The sequence below is a fragment of the Pelophylax lessonae genome (assembly GCF_965119305.1).
Source record: "Pelophylax lessonae genome assembly, chromosome: 4".
Taxonomy (NCBI): domain Eukaryota; kingdom Metazoa; phylum Chordata; class Amphibia; order Anura; family Ranidae; genus Pelophylax; species Pelophylax lessonae.
This window is the reverse complement of record NC_138771.1, coordinates 319,302,243-319,324,488: the sequence shown is the minus strand read 5'-3', so window position 1 is coordinate 319,324,488 and position 22,246 is coordinate 319,302,243. Positions and strand designations below refer to the sequence as shown.

General features: G+C 43.1%; 1 protein-coding gene across 2 annotated transcripts in view; it reads left to right on the top strand.

Annotated features, from left to right (window-relative positions):
* The window catches only part of CPLX2 (complexin 2), a 366,962-nt gene that overhangs the window by 284,342 nt on the left and 60,374 nt on the right, over positions 1 to 22,246 (top strand). For both annotated transcript variants that reach the window (XM_082254100.1, XM_082254099.1), the window contains exon 2: positions 9,735 to 9,832. In XM_082254100.1, the coding sequence (XP_082110226.1) occupies positions 9,802 to 9,832 (31 nt within the window). In that variant the 5' untranslated portion in view covers positions 9,735 to 9,801. The remainder of the gene's footprint in view (positions 1 to 9,734; positions 9,833 to 22,246) is intronic.

The following is a 22,246-nucleotide window of genomic DNA, read 5'->3' as shown; positions in this document are numbered from 1 at the left end:
CTAGACAAAAAAAAGAGGCACCGGTATTTAAATGGTGTTCAGCACGTGCATTTCCTATTTTCCTACTCTTGCAAGTGATCGCCCACTCCAAAGTGTGTCAATTGCCTCTTACCAGATACTAAGACCTTATTAGGGTCTAACCTTCATTTAGTGAGCCCCCCCCCCCCCAGTTACATTGAGGAATTGTGTGGAGTTTAGCAAACCAGAGCATACATTTTTATGAACGATAGTATTCTCCCAAAGTCTTGAAGAGATCTATATGTGTATATTCAAACAAATCAATACATTTGCTGATTCACCAGATTTGCAAATCGATTTGCTCATCACTAAAGATAGAACTGATTATTTAATACATTTAAAACACCTGCAGTTGTACTGTACATGACCAGCAGTACTTGTATTTTATTATCTTAGTAGTAGTAGAGAGTTACATTTAAATTAAATTAAATATATGGATTTGATGAACATTAAGACCCCAGTCTGAGGCAGAGCAGACAGTGCTGCATGGAGAATGGCAAACGTAACTTGCTGTGACTTGGCTGTCACATTAGTAAAGATGACAAACTGTGTCTCTACTGTAAATGGTGTGTTAGTCAGAAATTTACAAGGGAACAGAATCACACAGATGCATAAACACACCAAAAGATCAACTGATGGAATGATGAATAATTTGAGCTTCATTTTGTTGTTTCTGTGACAAGGTGAAGGATCTGTACAGTAGGCGTATGGTGAGCATAATCAGTGGTGTCTGGGACCAAATCATTTTGTCAACAGGGTAGTGATGGCACCATTTGACAGTTTCTAAGGAGGAGATATAAAAGATGTAAAAATAGTTTATTAATGTTAGCTATATGAGCATTGTAAATATTTTTGTAAATAAAAAACTCTATTGTTAGTTCTATGTATGAATGCATACGGAAAGACATATTATCAGCTGCATTTGACTTTCTTTTGAGAAGTCATATCCAGCTGTTCCCCCTGAACTCCTGAAGAAGCTATATTATGAAACACGTCATGATACCAGCAGCACCTCCCCACATCTGGATGTGTAGTTGTGACTTCATTTTCACAATATATATTGCTTTATATGTACAGAATAATCAGGGGAAGGTGTTAGGGGTGGCCGAGCTATTTATTGTTCATTTCAGGATATGATCAATGTCTTTTGGATATGTTTATGTTTTTATGGGATATACTCCCCAAGTATTTTATGTGGAAATAAAACGTTCGTTTTTACAAATCTGAGTTCAGTATTTCCTGCAGGGAAGGTTTCAGCACCGTTAAAAATCCCATCCATTTTTCTTTTTTTTCTTTGTCTATATGCTGAAGAATGTAATGATCAAACCAGAAGATTCATAATTTTATCTTTTTTTTCTTTTTTACCTACATTATTATAAAATTATTTGCCTAAATATTTCCATGAAGATCTGTCTGACCTACAGTGAGTTACAGTTTAGGAATTAAATCAGTCAAAGTAATTTTGAAGATTCACCAGGGTGCCTTTTGATCACTATCCAATATTACAATACAAACACGCTTTCTTTATTCCTTGAGAGATATACATTTCTGTCATATAGACATATCAACAACCTTCATTTTCATAGTCTCACCTCTATTTTTCTGTTGGCTAAATATGACTTCAACAAACTCTGTAGTTTGACACTGCTGCCCTCTACAATTGGTAACCTACCTACCATACCTAGTCAGATACACCCTCTTTCTTAGATACAAGTCTTAGTGATGCTAATAATGAGGAATGTACCCAATACTCAGCCAGTATTGCCAGCATAGAGCACTGGGGTGGGAAGGCAGGAGGCTCAATTCCACTTTAGGTTAGCACCTGTTCCTTTTTCTGATCAGCCATGGCTGCCAGGCATCCGGGGGGGGGGGTGATTCTGCTACAGCCTTTTTTTTTATTAAATTTTTTTGGCCAATTCTCAGTTTTCAATGGCTTTATTGGGTGAATTTGACAGGCAGTGCTGCCTTCCAACTTGACATGGCACCCTTCCATTTGTACTGGGGACTCTTATCCCAGGGAAAAGAAAGTTAAAGGTCATCCACAACATCTTTTCCGGGGACAACTGTCCCCTTAACTTTCTGTTAAAGTGTCACTAGGACAGGTGAAAGGGAATAGGGAATTTCCCCGATGGCATACAGCCAGCAGAAAAATATAATCTGACATTTATTTGTCTTGTATTCCTTCTTTTCAGAACGGGGTACCACATCATTCAGGGATAATACAGTATATATGTTCCCATGATCACGGTGATACATATGATATTGTACAATATAGTGTGTAATGAAGAGAGATATTACAGAGACAAATTGAACAAAACCATTGGGGGGGGGGGGGGTGATGGTGTTGGATAGGCTTAATTATCATAATCATGGTGCTATAGGGAGGCTAACACAAGATTGTTGAGGTAACTATTTATCCCTGGGCTGTGTTTTCTTTTCTTTTTCTACAATGAGGGGAAGTAGATAGAAAAGGGGGAGGGGGGTGGAGCAGATTATGGGATATGTGTGGGATAAGGAGGGTGGCCAGGGAGACAGTATAGGATCAAGGGTGAAAGGAGAGACTGGGTAGAAGGCATAGGGAGCCATGATGGAGAAATTAGGGGAAAGGGGAGGGAGGAGAGGGTCTGTGTGAGGTTAAAATGAGAAAGGGTAATAGAGAGGACGGAGGGCGGAGTATAAGATTTTAGTTAAATGAAGGGGTGGTTTTGTGATATAGTGGAGATCAGTGCCTGATTGGGGCATGATTGCGTTGGACTGCCAAGGAGCTGTTTGTATTCTTATGAGAAAGAGAACTCTATCCAGTGGAACCAAGTGGTCTTGTCCCTTTAATAGAGCTAGTCAGATGTTCTATTAAGCTTTTATCTATTATGTTATATTAACCCTATATTTTCTACACATTTGAGCCATTGTTGTATTGTAGGTGGAAAAATAGACATCCACATTGTGGGGATACATGAGCAAACCACATTGACCAAATGCACTACAGCTGAGTTTTTGTATGTTTTAAATGGGATATTATTGTGGTAGAGAAGGAAAAAAAGGAAAAAAAATGTTTGTTTGTTTGTTTTTTGGGAATGGGGCAGCCTGTGAATTTTTGGATAAGGATACAAATTTGTGTCCAGAAGGTCTGTAGGGCTGAGCGGGACCAGAAGATTTGTAATGTATTGCTTTGTGCCAAGCTACATCTCCAGCTGGTCCCTGGAACCAACAGGTAAATGGAATGAATTATTGTGGGGGTACAATACCTGCATAAAACAGTTTTATACCTGTACTCCTGATATTTGATGCTTATGTATGAGTATGTGTGTATAAGAGTGTCCATCATCAGTCCCTGCATTGGACGTAACTCATTCCAACTCTTTAAAAAAAAAAAAAAAAAAATGGCTACACATCTACATATCTGATGCATCAGGATTTACTTTTACACAAATCAAACATTATTAGTACAAGTGAATATTTTGTTAAAATACCGAGATATTTCATTTCAAGTACATAACTGCAGACAGAAACTTTCAGCTCATTTTAAATGGAATTCTCGCTATAACAGCGTGACCTATTTGAGTATAATATACACATAGCTAAAGCAATTATACCATACAGATGCATATGAACAAAAGAGCAAGACTTGCTTATTAACATTCATGATGCAGAAAGGCTTAAAATAGTGTTTTCCATAAGTATTCCTCAAAAGGACAGGTGTCAGTGCAGTTTTGTGGAAATTGATAGTGATGTGATGGGTAAAAAGGATTTTTCTTGGTATACCAGTTTGCCGTTCTGATGATATGACTTTGCCTGACGCGTGTAAACCCTGTGTATGCCAGTGATCACAAACGGCTGGATTTTTCATATTTATCTGTTGCCAGTTTTGGGTCCTATCTGTGGCAGAAATGTCCACATTGCAAATGCTTAATCCATTTGGTAAATGAAGAGGAAATAATCTCTTTTCCTCGGATTAAACTGACATGTTTCCCATTGGTTGCCGAATGCCATTCCTCATTTACATGATCTAGCTACTAGATTCAGGTAATTCCCATAACATTTTGTAATTATGGTAATTGGGACTGTTTTGAAGGCTGAAAACTGTCAGATGCCACTCCAACACATTGCAGCACATAATTATCTTAGCTTTCCAGCGGTTCATTACAGGGTCTATAGGTTTATCACAGTTGTTTACATCAAATAAATAACTGGTTAGAGTGTTTTTGTAAAAGGGAAGCTCTGTGATCTGGTAGAAATATTTAAATTAAACTTTCTCCAAAGAAAATATGAAGGCTGCCTTTGTGAATATTCCTCTGAAAATGCTAATTACTTAGCCTTTTCTGGTGGCAGTCACCCGGAACAAGTAGACAGATAAGAAAAGTAAAATCTATAGTCTTTAACTGAATACTTGCATATGCTCCAACCCTACTGGTTTGACCATTATGGTACCAGTATTTAAAAAGTTACATTGGTTCCCAGGGCATGCACTGGTCTTTACTGGCTTTTAAAAATGGTTGTAAACCCTTACATATACTCGGTGAAGTGATTGGCCTCAGGTGATACAAAGATGAAACAAATCCTCCTACATAAGTTGCACCTGTTTGTCTACAGTCTTCGCTTCTCTATATCCATCCAAAGTCCAGAATTTATAAAGCTTGTCTGAGCTGTTAGAAAAAAGGGTGGATAGCTAAAATGTAATTATTCTGCAGAGCTCACTGAGGAAAGCTCTGAAAACTGATTGGAAGGAAAGGGGCACACACCCATTTACACAGCACACAGGAACACATCTGAGGCTGTCATTCAGCTGGAGCTCCCTACCCTTTCCCTTTTTTTTCTCGGTGTCAGGAAAACTTGTCAGAAGTTATTCATGTTGATAGCAGAGGAATAAAGCAGCAGACAGAAATTACACTTAACCACTTAAGCCCCGGAAGATTTTACCCCCTTCCTGACCAGGCCCTATTTTGCGATTCGGCACTGCGTGAATTTAACGGACAATTGCGCGATCGTGCGACATTGTACCTAAACGAATTTTACGTCCTTTTTTTCCCACAAAAAGAGCTTTCTTTTTGGTGGTATTTGATCACCTGTGCGATTTTTTGATCATGCGCTATAAACAAAAAAACAGCGACAATATTGCAAAAATAACAATATTTTTCACATTTTTTTATATGAAATTCCCCCAAAAAAAAGCAAAAATCAAAATATTTTAACATTTTTGGCCAATTTGTTTTCTGCTACATATGTTTGGTAAAAAAAAATCTTAATAAGCGTATTTTGATTGGTTTGCGCAAAAGTTATTGCGTTTACTAACTAAGGGAAAGATTTTTGTAATTTTTGTTATATTTTTTTTAACGAGTAATGGCGGCGATCTGCGATTTTTTTTGTGGGACTGCGACATTGCGGCGGACAGATCGGACCCTTGACTGACATTTTTGACACTTTTGGGGGTACCAGTGACATTACTACAGTAATCAGTGCTATACATATGCACTGCTACTGTAAAAATGACACTGGCAGGGAAGGGGTTAACTTTATTGGAGAAGGAGGGGTTAAATGTGTCCCTAGGGGCGTGTTTCTAACTGTGCAGGCATGTGGCTTGTGATGTAACAGCAGAGATGTACGATCCTACATAGCAGGACCGTATGATCTCTGCTGTTACACAGAGGAGAATGACAGGCGGCTGTGTTTACATTAGCCACCTGCCTTTCTCCCTCTGTAACTGACGATCGGGTGTCCGTGAACGAGCGGGGGTGGGAGCGCGCCTCCGGCGGCGCGCGCTCGCCCCCTATTGGCTCACAGGCGATTTGTCACTGGCGGTACGTCACTTTGCCTGCACGGGGCTGACCGCCGCAGTATATGTACTTCCTCCCGCGGTCGGCAAGCGGTTAATACACACTTTAGAGGGATATGCTTTGTTCATGCTTCATGTCTGAGGTTTACAACCACTTTAGAGAATGTAGAACCACCCTGCTCAGTACAGAGCTGTGCACTTCTTTCAGGCTTTTTTTTGCCAGTTACACTGGCAGCCCCAACCTCTTGACTTCATCGCACATGTTGGCACTCTGCTTAGCTTGGAGAAGCTACGGAATGACTTCAAAATTACAAACAAGTCCAGTTGAATGTGACTACTACTAGCTATTTAATGGATAAATGAGAATCTTTACAGACATGCCTGGAGTTAGGCTCCAAACCATCTAACATTTCTTATATCAGGATACTAGTGACTAGATCTCTGGATGTGAGTTCCAGAAGTCTCACCCTGATGCATGCCACCTGCTAAACTTTCAATGAATCTTGTGTAAAGTACAGGTAGTCTATACATTTGCCATTGAATACATTTTTAAGGTTATTGGCCAAGGTGCAATCCATGTAAAAAGTATGTATAATATGAAGCAGGCGGCACGTGTGCTCAACGGCCCTTACAACAGGAGGAATTTCCAACAATAATGTCAACGTTTCGATGGGGCACAGCCCACCTTGATGGTGAGAATGGTGCCCCACTGAAACATTGACATTCATAAAACCATGTTGGAAACTCCTCATGTTGAGCACACCTTCTGCCTGCTTTTTACGGTATGAACAGTTCAGCATGAAGACTGGGAACAACCTGGGGTGAGAAGAGAGCTGGGATCTATGATGGGAGAATCTGGCCACTGGAATCTCCTACAGACATAATAACCCAATAGGTGACTCAGCCCACTAGATCCCTTCTGTAACTGAAGTATCATGTTTGCATTGATTGGCCCTTGAAAAAGAATATACATAGCTTTCCTTTAAGCTTTATGTCCATGCCTCTGTAAATCTGCTTGTTTGTGTTGGCTTTGTACAACCTATAATAGCTGGTGGCAAAAATAATCCAGGATTCTATTTTTGCAAGAAAAAGTGTCATGTCCCTCTTTGTTCAATTGCATATAATTAGGAAGTTTCTTTTGCAGTAAGACAGAAGCATAGAATAGTCGTTTAAAAATACATTAAGGCTCCCAAGTTAAGCTATAAGAAAATGTCAGCAAAATTAAGAGATTTCTGTGCACCTGATATCATCTATTGTTTAGCACATTTACTGGAAGAATAGTTATACTGATGCCAGCATTGGGACTTTTGCAAACCAAACTCAAATTTAAATATTTCACTGGGATACAGTTGCTTAAAGCTGGACTTAGGAGAGACAAAAAAGACACATATTAATGCAACTATATTAATGTAAATGTGATAGTGGTAAATAGTAGATAGTAAATGTGATTCATTACAATATTAAGTAATGCAAAAATCAATCAATCAAATACCATATGTTACTACTATGCATATATGAGTGCCTAATCTGCACCTCAGTAATAAACATCCAAAAATACACAGTGAAATATTGTGAAAAAAAATGAAAAACACTTTTTTTTGTGAAAGTTCCAACACATGCAGTGCTTCTTCTTTGCAATCTCAAGAGAGATTCGTGACTCTTCGTGCAGTGCTTCTTCAATCACAAATAATTGTGTTTAATGTGCCCAATCCATTCACCTGCTGTGCACCTGCTGAGTGCAATGCACGCTCACCTGAGGAACAAAGAGTTTGTGCAATATAACATAAATCCGTCCACTCGTGGGACTTCTCAGCTCTCTCTGTACATTTTATTTTGGTACAGCGTAGCACGTCCACGCAATTGTCAGTTAAAATAACACAGTGCTGTATCACAAAAAATGGCCTGGTCATTAACCAGTTATGGACTGCCCGCCGCAGTTTTACTGCTGCAGGCAGCCCCTCCTGGTGCTGGGGGGGGGGGCAGCGGGGATGCCGATATTACCGCCGGCCACCCTGCGATCGCTCCCCACTGAGAGAGAAGAACAGGCAGCTATTGTAAACACAGCTGACCGTTCTTCTCCCTGGAATTATCATAGAGCCCCTGTGATCCTTCTATATAGGAACACAGGTCTCTATGGTCATTTCAAAAGCCCAACCCCCCCCCCCCCATAGTTAGTAAACACATCCCTAGGCTTACATTTAACCCCTTGATCACCCACTAGGTTAACCCCTTCCCTGCCAATGTCATTATTAAAGTAACAGTGCATATTTTTAGCAATGATTACTGTAGTAATGTCACTGGTCCCCCCAAAAGTGTCAGAAAGGTCAGTAAGGGGTCCAATCTGTCTGCCACAATGTCGCAGTCCTGCTAAAAATTACAGATCGCTGCCATTACTAGTATAAAATAAATAAATAAATAAAAATTACATAAATCTTTCCCCTAGTTTGTAGACGCGATAACTTTTGTGCAAACCAATCAAAATACGCTTATTGGGATTTTTTTACCAAAAATATGTAGCAGAATACAAATTTGCCTAAAAGGATAAAATAAAATTGCTAATTAATTTTTTTTTTTTTTTGGGGAATGTTATATAGCAGAATGTGAAACATATTGTTTTGTTTTTCAGAATTGTCGCTATTTTTTTGTTGATAGCACAAAAAATAGAAATCACAAAGGTGATCAAATACCACCGAAAGAAAGCTCTATTTGTGGGAAAAAAAAGGACAACAATTTTATTTAGGTACAGCTTTGCACGACCGCGCAATTTACCGATAAAGTAACGCAGTACAGAATCGCAAAAAATGGCCTGGTCATTAAGGGGGCAAATCCTTCCTGTCCAGAAGTGGCTAAGGGGGTAAAATCTTCCTAGGCTGAAGTGGTTCAAAAGTTGTCACAGCTAAAGGTTTTGCCATTTGAAGATTTACACCCACCTCATGTTCTGGTGACAACTGTAAAATTGGGGATTTCCCATCAGTTTCTGCCTTGGTGAGAAAGCTCGCCAGCACAAATAGAGAGACTGAATTTCCCAGCAGGGACACAGACAGTATTTAAAACTTACCCTTCCCTACTCCATTTAAAACTAAAAAAAAAAAATGTTTTGGCGGATACATTGTTACATTTTTTTTTTTTTTGTAAATGTAGTTGGGAAGGTGAATTTCTAATGCACCAAGGTAGACAGTGCTGGGTGGTGGGAGGAACTGAGCAAGGCATTGACATCATTTCCATAAGCTCCTGCAGTTGGAGTAATGTGCTGTCAATCTAAAGGGAGGATCCAGGTGTGACTGTTCACTGATAGGATTATCATTGGTGTCAATAACCAAACAGCCATAGCACTGGCAAAGGTGACAGTGCTGCAGTGATTTTACTGAAAGATGAAGAGCATTGTCACCCCATCAGAAAAAGTGCCTGTCAATAGCTCTAGTGGCAGAATCAACAAGTAGTTACAAATCTTTCCAGGGGGTACGTAGGCTGCATTCACATGTCAGCGTAATGATCGCGGGCAGAATCGCCGCGATTCCACTCGCGACCGGGAAATCATTGCAAATCGCGGGACACATGTGCGTTGCCCGTGATTTGCAATAGCACCCCAAACGCTGTGCGATGTTGCCACGATTTCTGCCTGCCAAATCGCGGTAACATCGCGCAAAAATAAATTGCGGGACGCATTACGCCCAGAAAAGTACAAGAGCTTCTTTGGAGCTTCTTTAGAGAAATAGAGAGCCCAGTCTTACCGTTATGGGCAGCTTACATTAAATATGTGAATTTTGTATGGTCACAATTCTACTTTAATGTTATGTCCCATTATGGGTGAAAAAAAAATATATGTGCAGGATCTAATTGCATTTTTTTTTTATTCCATGCTACCTAATATGTTGTATTGTTTCATTTTGTGAAGTGCTTATTTCTTCATGTTCTGACCCTCTTCTCTTTTTTGTTTAATTATTAGCGCCTCCCACCAGCTGTACTGAATGCGAATACCTCTTTGATAAGGAAGGAAAACTCAGACAAGGAACATGGATTTCGTTATGAAACAAGCTTTAGGGGGTAAGACTGATCTTCTTTTCTAAACAGTTTCATTCTTCCACTATTTAAGTGACTTTCGCATTTCTTGTGATTAATATTGTCTCCCACTAATTGCAGTTTAGGACCTGTATCGACCTTCAATCTATGCACTGCAATTTCATTACATGTAACTAGGCAAAGGCCCTGTTGGATAAATCAGAATGAATAGAGTTTGTGACAATGGCTTCCATCTCACTATACAGACCAATGCTGGAGAATTCATTCAGTAATGCTCTGTATAACCAATCACTTAAAGCCCACCTCCGGTTTTGAATAGAGCAGCGAAATGTTAGAACCTCTGCTGCGTTTAAATTCATGTTCTTCTTAACTGTGCCTAGGACAAGAAGTACGGTACACACAAACAGCAATCAAATCAGGTTAGAGCCTTTTATCTTTCACTTTAACCAACGCTTAAAAATTAACAGTTTAATGAAAGTAATACTTTATAATGGAAAGTCAACAAAATTTATTGAGCAGGGTGATGTGAATTTATTAGGCAAATTAATCTTGTCCAGTTATGATCAAGACCTAGATATTATCATTATTTTCATGTATAAAAAGAATTCAATCACTATATTGTCACCCTAAGAAAAAAAAGTTCACTAGTAGAGATGATCCATATCTGCCTGGGTTTGGTTTGAGACGGGTTCACAGAACATACCTAGTTCAGTTGCTGAATCTGAACCCTACTGAAGTTAATTGGAGAAAAATGTTAAAAAATAATATTGGACATTTTGTAGGCTAAAACTAAAGGGATTGTTAAACAAATAGAATGGGGTAGCACAGTGGCGAAGTCGTTAGCACTTTTATCTGGCAGCACTAGGGTTGTTGCGGCTATGTCCAAACTATGGCCCTCCAGCTGTTCAGGAACTACAATTCCTATCATGCCTAGTTATGTCTGTGAATGTCAGAGATTTACAATGCCTCATGGGAATTGTAGTTCCTGAACATCTGTAGGACCAAAGTTTGGACACCCCTGAACCGATGTTGGTTTCCAACCCAATCACGGCACTACCTGCTTGGAGTATGCATGTTCTTCCTATGCCTGTGTTGGTTACCTCTGGGTACTCTGGTTTCTTCCCACACTCTAAAGATGGTGGTAGGTTAATTGGCTCCAGTCTAAATTGGCCCTAGTAAGTATATGAATGTAAATGAGGGACCTTAGATAGTAAGCTCATTGAGGCAGTTACTGATGTGAATGTACAATATACTGTATATGTAAAGCACTGCATAAATTGACAGTTCTATACAGTATATTTAAGTACCTGTATTAAATAAATAAAAAAGAAGACCTGGGCACTGCCCTGAGGAAAATGTACCAAAGCAAAGAAAATGTTTAAAAATTTTGTTTGGTGGGGAACAGCATGTTAATAATGCACTAAATGAAACATTAAAAATGCAAATTTCCTTTAACAACATAACGACCGCCCACCGCAGATATACTGCGGCGGGCAGCCGTTGCTGGGCAAAGTGACTTAGGGGTACGTCCCTCACTCAGCCGCCTGTGGGGGGCGAGTGCGCACCGCCAGAGGCGCGCTCCCACCCCCGCTTGTTCACTGAGATCCCAGCGCGAGTGACCGGTGGCTCCGATGTCCGCCAGTCACTCGCGATCTCCCGCTGCAGAGAGATAAAAGGCAGACAGCTGATGTAAACACAGCCGTCTGTCATTCTCCCTGATGTAAGTGCAGAGACTATACGATCCTGCTATGTAGGATCGTATGTCTCTGTGGTTACATCACAAGCCACGCCCCCCACAGTTAGAATCACGCCCCTAGGGACACACTTAACCCCTTGATCACCAATAAAGTTAACCCCTTCCCTGCCAGCGTCATTTTGACAGTAACAGTGCATATTTATAGCACTGATTACTGCAGTAATGTCATTGGTACCCCCAAAAGTGTCAAAAATGTCAGTCAGGGGTCTGGTCTGTCCGCTGCAATGAAAATTACATAAATCTTTCCCTTAGTTAGTAAACGCAATAACTTTTGCGCAAACCAATCAAAATCCGCTAATTGCGATTTTTTTTTTACCAAACATGTAGCAAAAAACAAATTGGCCAAAAGTGTTAAAAAATTTTGATCTTTACATTTTTTTTTTGACAATTTCATATAAAAAAATGTGAAAAATATTGTTATTTTTTCAAAATTGTCCTTTTTTAGTTTATAGCGTAAAAAATAAAAATTGCACAGGTGATCAAATAACACCAAAAGAAAGCTCTGTTTGTGGGAAAAAAAGGACGTCAATTTTGTTTGGGTACAGCGTCGCACGACCGCGCAATTGTCCGTTAAAGTCACGCAGTGCCGAATCGCAAAATAGGGCCTGGTCTTTGAGCAGCCAAATCTTCCGGGGCTTAAGTGGTTAAAGCGTAACTCCACTTTTGTTGAGAAAAAAAACATTCCCCTCTGGGTGATCTCTGCACATTGCAGGGATTTTAACAAACTTTGTTGCAGATTCCTACCTTTTGATATTCTGAAGAAATCATTATTTGTTCCTCTGTGCTGAGTGGGTCAAATGGGAGTGGTTTCATAATTATCAATCAGCTGTGGCAGCTGCAGGACTCTAATGAGGAAAGCTGCTGGGCCTGCATCCCTTTAGACGTGTTCCTATTGGGAGTATCTCACCAAAAATGACATTTTTGTTGCAGGGGACGCCAGAAATCGGACTTGTATATTAGGCAGACTTCTGGGAAAATTGGTGAGCCAGTCACACAAGCAGGAAATGATGTTTCTGGGGTGTGGTCAGTATACATTCTGTGTATAGAACAGCTCCAGGTAGCCATACTGCATTGCATTTTCAGAAAATTACAAAAGCTGGAGATTGAAAAGGAAAAGTCATTTTCAATAACATTCAATTACAATATGATTTGTGTTGCAGTTGTATACGCTATATTGTTTTTTCTTTATTTGCTGATTTTTTTTTCCCATGAAAGATGAGTTATCCTTTAAATTACATTTTAGAAAAAGCCGATAAAATTGTATTTATGTAACCAGGCTTTACAGTGCCTAGAGAGCTAGTACACAGTGATCTCCTCCACTACTCTATAAGGTTTTTTTTTTTTTTTTTTTAAAGATTCAATAACTTCATGGTTATGCATTTCATTCTGTGGATCAAGGTGTAGAATGCTCATTTGTAGAGTTGAGCGGACACCTGGATGTACGTGTTCGGCGGGTTCGACCGAACTTGAAAAAAAGGTCCAATTCCGTGACCCGGACTTTTTCCGAACTTTACCCGGACACCGAACCCCATTGAAGTCAATGGGGACCCGAACTTTCAGGCACTAAAATGGCTCTAAAAAAAACAATGGAAAGGGCTAGCGTGCTGCAAATGGCAGCAAAATGTAGTTAAGAGCATGGCAAGTGCTCTTAAAAAAGAAATTCCCCTTTAAATTTGTAATTTTTAAATAGCAGATTAGAACAGCACTGTGTAGTAAAATATAGCTGAACGCTGCACACAACAGACTGATAAAAATATTTTTTTTTCTCCCACTTCCTCCTCAGTGGGCTCAAGTGAGGGCAAAAAGATTGTTCACTGCACCACCCCCCACACAGCAAAATCGATGTAGATCGCTAACGGACGATTGTTCCGTCCTGTGTCTCCTAATCTCTCCCTGCCTACTCTCTCCAGCCTGTCCCTAAAATGCTCAAATATCTTTCCCTGCCTACACTCCGACCTGTCCCTGCATTCTTTTCGGGCACAATGTTTTTTTTCCCTGTCTGTCCCTAATCAGCAGCAGCCAGCACCGTTGTGTGTGCTCTCTCCCTACACTACAGCAGACTGACGCACAGCGTGCTGTGTCTCTAGCTCAGTGGTTCTCAAATCCGGTCCTCGGGACCCACCAACAGGCCAGGTTTGCAAGATAACTAAATTACATCACAGGTGATCTCATTTGCTTCTCAGTGATTGCAGTATTTTAGTCTGCATCCCCCAAGGTAATACTTAAAATCTGGCCTGTTAGTGGGTCCCGAGGACCGGATTTGAGAACCACTGCTCTAGCTTATAAAGACCTGGGTCACATGCTTCAGCTGGCCAATCACAGCCATGCCATTAGTAGGCATGGCTGTGATGGCTTCTATGGCACACCAGTTTTTTTAAAGGTATTTTATTGAACAAACAAAACAATACATAACAGAGAAATAACCGGAACCATGTCAATTGAGGAGCCAAAAGAGACACACACAAGACTCCATTTCACAACAAAAGCCATGACAAAAATAACATACATAACTGTCAGCCGTACCATTAGTATAGAACCCTAGTCAGAAACTGAAGAAGCAGTCCGGTCAGAGTCCACCCAAAAAGACCAAATTTTCCGGAACTTCTTGGGGCAGCCTCTGGCCTCATACGTCATTTTATACAGAGGCAATGCCTGATTAATGAGAGCAATCCATAATGGAACGTCAGGGGGAGCAGTAGACTTCCATCTAGTAGCTATAGTCTTCCTAGCATAAAAGAATGTCAAGCGGAGAAACAATTTAGTACGAGCAGGGACGTCCTCGTCATCCACATAACCCAGCAGACAACGAAGGGGGCTACAAATATTGGATAACTGAGAGATATCTGCAATAAAAGCTGTGACTTCCGACCAAAAGGCCCGGACAGGTGGACAGTCCCAGAACATATGAAAGAATGAACCATCAGCAGCATTACACTTGGAGCATAGCGGAGAAGGCAATGTACCCATTTTGTGCAGGAGTACTGGGGTATAGTACGCCCTGTAAAGAAGCTTCAATTGGATAACCCTATCCCTAGAGGAGATAACAACAGGTATTTGTTCCGGAAGGACGTCTTGCCACACCTCATCCGACAATTCCGGAATATCCTCCCGCCACTGAGACTCAACCACCGCGAGCCGTTTGGAGTGAGAATGTAAAAGTCGAGTATAATATGTAGAGACCAGCTTCTCATGTGAAGAGTCAGAAAGAAGGTTTTCCAAGGGGGTCGGTTCAAGCGAGACATCACGGAGGCCAAACTGTGCGGCCGCCGTGTGTCTCAATTGCAAGTATCGGTAGTAAGCCGTGGGGGGCAGACCAAAGGTAGATTGCATGTCCGCAAAGGACCTGAAGGTTCCCCGGACATACAAATGAGAAATAGATTTCACCCCTAGGCGGGACCAGAAAAGGCCATCATCCCGACTAAAGAACTCCTTCAGCCGCGGATTGCTCCAAAGGGGGGCATTGGGGGAATGCAGCTCTGGAGGGTCGGAACCATCCAAGGCCGCAGCCGCGAAAATCCGCAGGGTGACAGAAACAAGAGCAGTGTTCGGTCTGCCCATAACGGACCTTCGATGTACCAAGTTTTGCAGTGATTCATAGGAGGTGAAAATAGCCGCTTCCAATGAAGCCGCAGCATTAGCATCCTCCGGGTGGAACCACCAATGAGCATGGGCCAATTGAGACGCGAAGTAGTATAGACGCAAGTTAGGCGCAGCCAGCCCGCCCGCGAGAACCGGCAGCTGCAGAGCATCCCTGGCCACACGCGCCGCCCGACCCCCCCAAATAAAGGAGGTCAGGAGCGAGTCAATGGCCTGAAAGCGGCGCTTAGGGACATATACCGGGGAATGGCTGAGCACATACAAAAAACGGGGGAGAAAAATCATTTTAAAAATATTAATCCGGCCTAGCACCGTGAGGGGAAGCGTAGACCAAAGCCGCAGCGAGGACCTAAGACGGGCAACCAGGGGATCCAGGTTGTTGGAAAAGAATCGAGACAAGGGGAGCTGAATCTCAATCCCCAAATATCGAAACCGATCCACAACCTGGAGGGGACAAGAGGCAAGGGAAGGGGGCAGAGCCTGGGGATCCAGGGGGAACAGCGTGGACTTACTCCAATTCACCCTGAAGCCAGAGAAGTGACCAAAGCGTTCAATAACATTCAACAGAATAGGGAGGGATTGATAGGGATCCGCCAGATATATCAACATATCGTCCGCGTACAGGGAGACCTTTTCTTCCAAGCCATTGATCACAAAGCCCGCAATACCCTCACAAAGGCGGATCTGCGCAGCCAAGGGCTCAATGGCCAGGGCAAACAACAGCGGAGATAGCGGACACCCCTGCCTGGTGCCCCGAAAAATGGGAAAGGGGTCCGACACAAAACCGTTCACCCGAAGACGAGCACGAGGTAGATAATACAGAAGGCGGACCCAATTTATAAATCCGGGCCCAAAGCCAAATTTCGCCAACACTTCCAATAAATAAGGCCATTCCACGGAGTCGAAAGCCTTATGAGTGTCCAGGGTCACAACGACCCTGGACCCCACAGAGGCATGAGTCGTCTGAAGGTTAGTAAAAAGTCTACGCAGGTTGATCGATGTAGAACGGCCAGGAATAAATCCCGACTGATCCGCACCCACCAAGTCCGTGACAACCGTATTCAGACGCCTCGCGAGGACTTTGGCGAGAATCTTGACATCAGTATTAATAAGCGAGATCGGGCGGTATGACTCACAGAGAAGGGGGTCTTTACGTGGCTTGGGGATGAGCACAATGAGAGCTTCCGTCATAGAGGGTGGCAGACGTCCCTCCTTCAGAGCACAATTGAACACAGTCAGTAAATGGGGGACCAGCAATTCTCTATAGTGCAAGTACCATTCGATAGGAAAACCATCCAGGCCAGGTGTCTTATTGTGTGCGAAAGTGGCTAGGGCCTTGTTTATCTCATCCGCAGTCAGGGGCGAATCCAGAAAACTAGATTGGCCGGCCGACAACTTAGGCAAAGTAATATCATATAAGAAATCATCAAGTTCAACAATGGTATAATGAGCTCTAGATTGGTACAAGGAGGAATAAAAAGCAACAAAACTGGCCAGAACATCGGGGGTTTGTTCCACAATGACACCGGCGTGGCTGGTAATCCGAGGGATGACACAGGGCTGGTATTCCGGCCTAGCCAAATAAGCCAAGAGGCGACTGTTCTTATCGCCCAGTTCAAAAATGCGCTGATTTTGATAAAGGAGTTTCTTCTGTGTACGCTCCACAACCACCAGATCCAAGTCCCGAGCCCTGGCCCGCCAAGAGGCATGGTGCTGGGGAGTAGGGTCATCAGTATATTGTCGTTCAGCCGCATGCAGCGCCAGTTCGGCGTCAACCAACTTAGTCTGGCGAGCCTTCCTGGCACCGCCCACGGCAGACGAAAAGGTACCTCTCATGGTCGCCTTAAAGGCCTCCCAGGTCAACAATTCAGATCCAGCTTGTTTATTGAGTGCCCAATATGAGTTCATCTCCGCCGACCCCTGGTCAGTCACTGCCTGGTCCGCCAGCCACAGGGGGCTGAGCCTCCAAAGTTTATAATTAGGGGGGGACCCCAATGCGAGATCCACCAGTAAAGGGGAGTGATCCGATACTGCGCGGGGCAGATACCTGACACCCGAAAGAAGACTTAGCAGTTCCCGAGGGAGCAGGCAGAGATCAATGCGGGACAATGTATTATGGGAGCTGGAATAACAGGAATACTCAGTAATCCCCCCATGTTTCCATCTCCAGGCGTCCAGGAGATCCAATTTGTCCAAGTAGGAGCATAAAGGAGTTGGTGCGGAGGAGACAGCTCCAGACCTGTCCAGAGCAGCATCGAGGACCGTATTAAAGTCACCCGCCATAATAAGGGGACCCTCAGCCATTTCCAAGACCAGACCCAGCATACGGTCAAAAAACTGTCTAGTAAACGGCGGAGGGACATAAACGTTAACCAGGGTATAGGGCTTACCCAGAAATTCGAAGACAAGAATAATAAAACACCCCGAAGGGTCAGTCTTCAAATGCTTGATGGTGACAGGGGCTGATTTTGCAATTAGAATCGAAGTACCGCGAGCATACGAGGAATACGTAGAGTGTAGCGCGTACGCCACATGCGCCCTCTTTAGGGCCATCACCCTGGACCCCTGGAGATGGGTTTCCTGCAATAAAACAATGTGTGGGTTATGACGTTTTAAATATTCGAAAACCAGGGAACGCTTGACTTTAGAATTTAGCCCCCTGACGTTCCAAGAGACTAAACGGAGAGTAGACATAGTGATATGTTAAAAATCAGCGTTGGTGACCGGGGGGGTCCCAAAAAAGGGGGAGGCCCCCCCCCGAGCACCAAGACCTCACAATATGGCAGGCAAAACCACTGGCAGGCAATATGCATAGGAGGAGAAGGCACAGACAAGAACCAAAATATTATCAAGTACAGCAAGGCAGAAATGAAAATCGTAGCACCTAGGCGTAAAAAAAATCCCTGATAAGAGTCCAAGAAGACATGACGGAGTAAACACAAATCAAAAAAAGGGGGGAGAGACCCCCACAATCCCAGATAAACACAAAAACAATAGTAACCCAACACCCATCCCACCCTAACCCACCCGGCCCTCAGTCCCCAACAGTTGAGAGCTTGAAATCCCATAACCAGAAAACAGTGTAGTTCAGGGAAACGTGGATCTGCTCGTCCCGAAGCAGACAGGAATGGTAGCAAAAAAAAAAGGAAAAAAGGGGGGAAGGGGAGCAACCATCCCCAAAAATGCCCTTCCAGAGGAACAAGGAGGGTCCCCCCATTCAGGAGGACACCCGACAATCACAAAAAAGAGTTGCAAGGAGGATCATAGAGTATAAAGGTGTATCCCAACGACATCCAGGAGGAAGAAAGGGAAACCTAGCAGCAGTTGCAAGACACAGGCCAGCGATCACCGACGAGGAGACCTATGATCCTGGGAGGGAGGGGAGCGGCGTCCCAAGGAATCCACCCACTGCGCAGCGTCCTGAGGATCCTGAAAAAAGTGGGCTTTACCTTGATAGATGACCCTCAAACGAGCCGGGTACAGGATACTATACGGCAATTGTAAATCCCGCAGTCTCCTCTTAACTGCCATGAAGGAGGCCCGCTGTTTCTGGGTCGCAGCAGAGAAGTCCGGGAAGATAGATACAGCGTGGTTATTATACAGGATTCGGCCCTTGTCCCTAGAGGCCCGGAGCACAGCCTCCCTATCACGGAAGTGCAGGAGCTTGATGAGAAGAGGACGGGGTGGGGCCCCGGGCGGCAAGGGGCGCAATGGCACTCTGTGCGCCCTTTCAATGGCAAACAAGGGGGAGAAAACTTCCTTCCCAAAAGTATCGATAAGCCAATGTTCCATGAATGATTCAGGATTTTTACCCTCCGATCCCTCCGGAAAGCCCAAAAAACGCAAATTATTGCGCCTGAGGCGGTCCTCCATGTCCGTTAGCTTGTCTGTAGTAGCGACATGACCCCTCTGTAACTCTGACACAGTGGACTGCATGGGGCGGTGGGCATCTTCCATGTCACTAATACGCTGCTCCGCGTTGCCCACCCTGTGGCGAAGGTTGTGCACATCCTGTTTGAGAAACGACATGTCCATCTGGACAGACTCAATCTGTGTGGCAAGCGAGGTCTGACAGTGCTGGATAGCGTCCATTATGGCAGACAGGGTAGGTTCGGGCCTATCCACAGACAGAGCAGGCTCCGAGGGTACGGGGGAGCCCAGGGGAGGAGAGAGGGCATCACTTACAGTCACCGCCAGCTGAGACGATCCAGGAGAGACCGCTTCCCCCTCCACAGAGGCCGATGCCATCCGCACAGCCGAAGAGCGAGCGACCTGGGAGGAAGGGCCCGCAGCACGCGCCGGGCCGGCGCCATCCTGGGATCGTGGCAGCGTGAGGTCCGGCGGGCGGATACCGAGTGCCTCTGGACCGGGAGGACCTATTTTGACCATCGCCGTGGGTGCACCGGGATGTCAGGAGACAGGAGACGTCGGAATCAGGTGAGTAGGATGTCGGGTTCCAGCAGGATCACGGAAGGATCAGGGCAGATGGGACAGAGCTCCGGAGCCGCGCTGCTTTCACATCCGAGTTCCGGCCACGCCCCCTATGGCACACCAGTTAAACGCTTGTTGGCTGTTGAAAGCCCGCCATTAAAACCGCGCCATTACATACAGGAAATAAAATTACCGAACACGGATTTTAAACCCGAACATACAGTAAAGTTTTCGGGTCCGTGTCCGGGTAACAAAAATCAAATTATCCGGTACGGACCCGAATAATACAGTCTGTGTTTGTTCAACACTAGTCATTTGGTATTACTTCGAAAGTTCTATAGTCACTTACAGCATCTTACCGATGACTAAACTGGACTGAACACACAGATGCATTTTTCGAGTGTCAAAGTGAAAAAACACACTGGTAATATTTTAAGCCCATACACTGTCCAGCTTTCAAACATTTTAGCCCTTAGGAGCTGTAATGTCCATCATAATAGTAACCTGTATAGAACCCTTTCTTCTAATTAACCAGCAGTTCATTACTTTTTATAAATCCCACAGACTTTTCCTTGATATCTACTAAAAGAAAGTAAGGTTAATGACTTGATCTTCTCACTGAGCCACTGCACAAATTCATTCTAGGTTATGGATTTAAATGGCTTGAAGGCTTTACATGAATATTGAGGAACACCACCTGCTGTGTGCACTCCTCAAAAAAAAAAAAAAAATACTACTGCACGTTGGATTTGAATCAGAACAAAATGATTGCAAACTCTCATTATCACAATGACTTTACAATGCTAAATATGCTTTTTGAATAAATTGAAGGCTGCCTCCTACCATCCTGTGTTTGACATCTTTCCAGTCGTTACATATAGAGAGCAGTGAATGCATCAACTGCTTCCACTAATTTGTATTAGTGAGTACATAAATGATGCATAAGGTCCCAGCAGAGATATTGTACCACAAACAGATCTACCCAGGGCTAAAAAAAAGAAAAAACAGCTTGCAATGACCATATGTGTATGTACCATTGTGTTTTAGCTGATGGAGTGTGCATAGAAATAATCTAGAAGCTCTGCTGCTGACAACCCCCAGGCATTGTTAGAAAGCACTCTAAGCACTGTTCCCAGCTTGGTATCTGCAGCTGAATTTTTTTCTATACAAACTTTGCCAATCTCCATCTTAAAACAATTCCGGATGTACATTTGGCTGATTGCGTCTGAGTGGATCATCTAACATTCAGAATCTTTTATTATCCTCGTGTACTAGTAAAATCCAGGTTTTGAGCAAGGGGAATTATTGTATATTTTCAGTTTGCAAATATTTGTAATCATTGCAGTGATTAGTCATTTTTATATGACACTTTTTAGTGTTATGTTTTTCTTTCATATTTTTATTGTTTTATTAAAAATAGAGATCTTTGGTTTACATACTTAATGAAATTCAATTACTCTTGCAAGTGCTCTGTTTTTCTTCATACTACAAGTGTTGCGATAATATATCTGCAACACAGAGAGTACATTTTCTTTTAATGCTGGCTCTTAGGGGGTTGATTTACTAAAGGCATAAAGGCAGTTTACTTTACAAGAGAAGCTGCACTTACAAGGGAATAAGCCCCAGAGCTTAGTGAATGAGGTGAAGCTCTGCTGGCTTCCTTCACCTAATCACTTGCAAGAAAAAAATATTTTTTTTTTTTCGCTCCTTGAAGGTTATTGGGTATTCTTTGCTAAGTGCAATTGTACCATATTCACTAAACTCTGGGGGAAAATTCTCTTGCACAGAGCAACTTCTCTGGCAAAATGAACAGCATATTTACCTTAAAGTGGTTGTAATGTCTCTGCACAAAACTTTCTCTTGTAGATTAATATAAATTGCAGTGTGTGTGTGTGTGCTATTTATTTACTAAATACCTTTTTTAACTGCTTCCCAACCACCCGCCGCCTTTTTACTACGGCACGGTGGCTCTCCTGTGCAAACTGACGTAGACCTACGTCGGTCACGCGCGGGAAACTAGGGTGGCGAGTGCACGCCGCCGGCGCCGCACTCCCGACCCCACTCGGCAGCGGGGAAGCCAATGCACGGGTCAGGTGGCTCCGATTACTGCCTTACACCGGCAATCGTTCCCTGCTGAGAGAGGACGGTCGGCTGTTGTTAACACAGCCGACCCCTCTTCTCCCTGAAATGATCATAGAGCTCATGTGATCCTTCTATATAGGATCACATGTCTCTATGGTCATTTCAGAAGCCACGCCCCCTCACAGTTAGAATCACTCCCCTAGGCTCACATTTAACCCCTTGATCACCTGTACTGTTAACCCCTTCCCTGCCAGTGTCATTATTACAGTAACAGTGCATATTTTTAGCACTGATTACTGTAGTAATGTCACTGGTACCCCCAAAAGTGTCAAAAATGTCAGTTAGGGGTCCGATCTGTCCGCAGTCCCGGAAAAAATCACAGATCGCCACCATTACTAGTAAAAATAAAAACAATAAAAATGACATAAATCTTTCCCGTAGTTAGTAGACTAGATGCAATAACTTTTGCACAAACCAATCAAAATACACTTATTGCAATTTTTTTTTACCAAAAATATGTAGCAGGAAACAAATTGGCCTAAAATGTTAAAAACAAAATTGATTTTTTAATA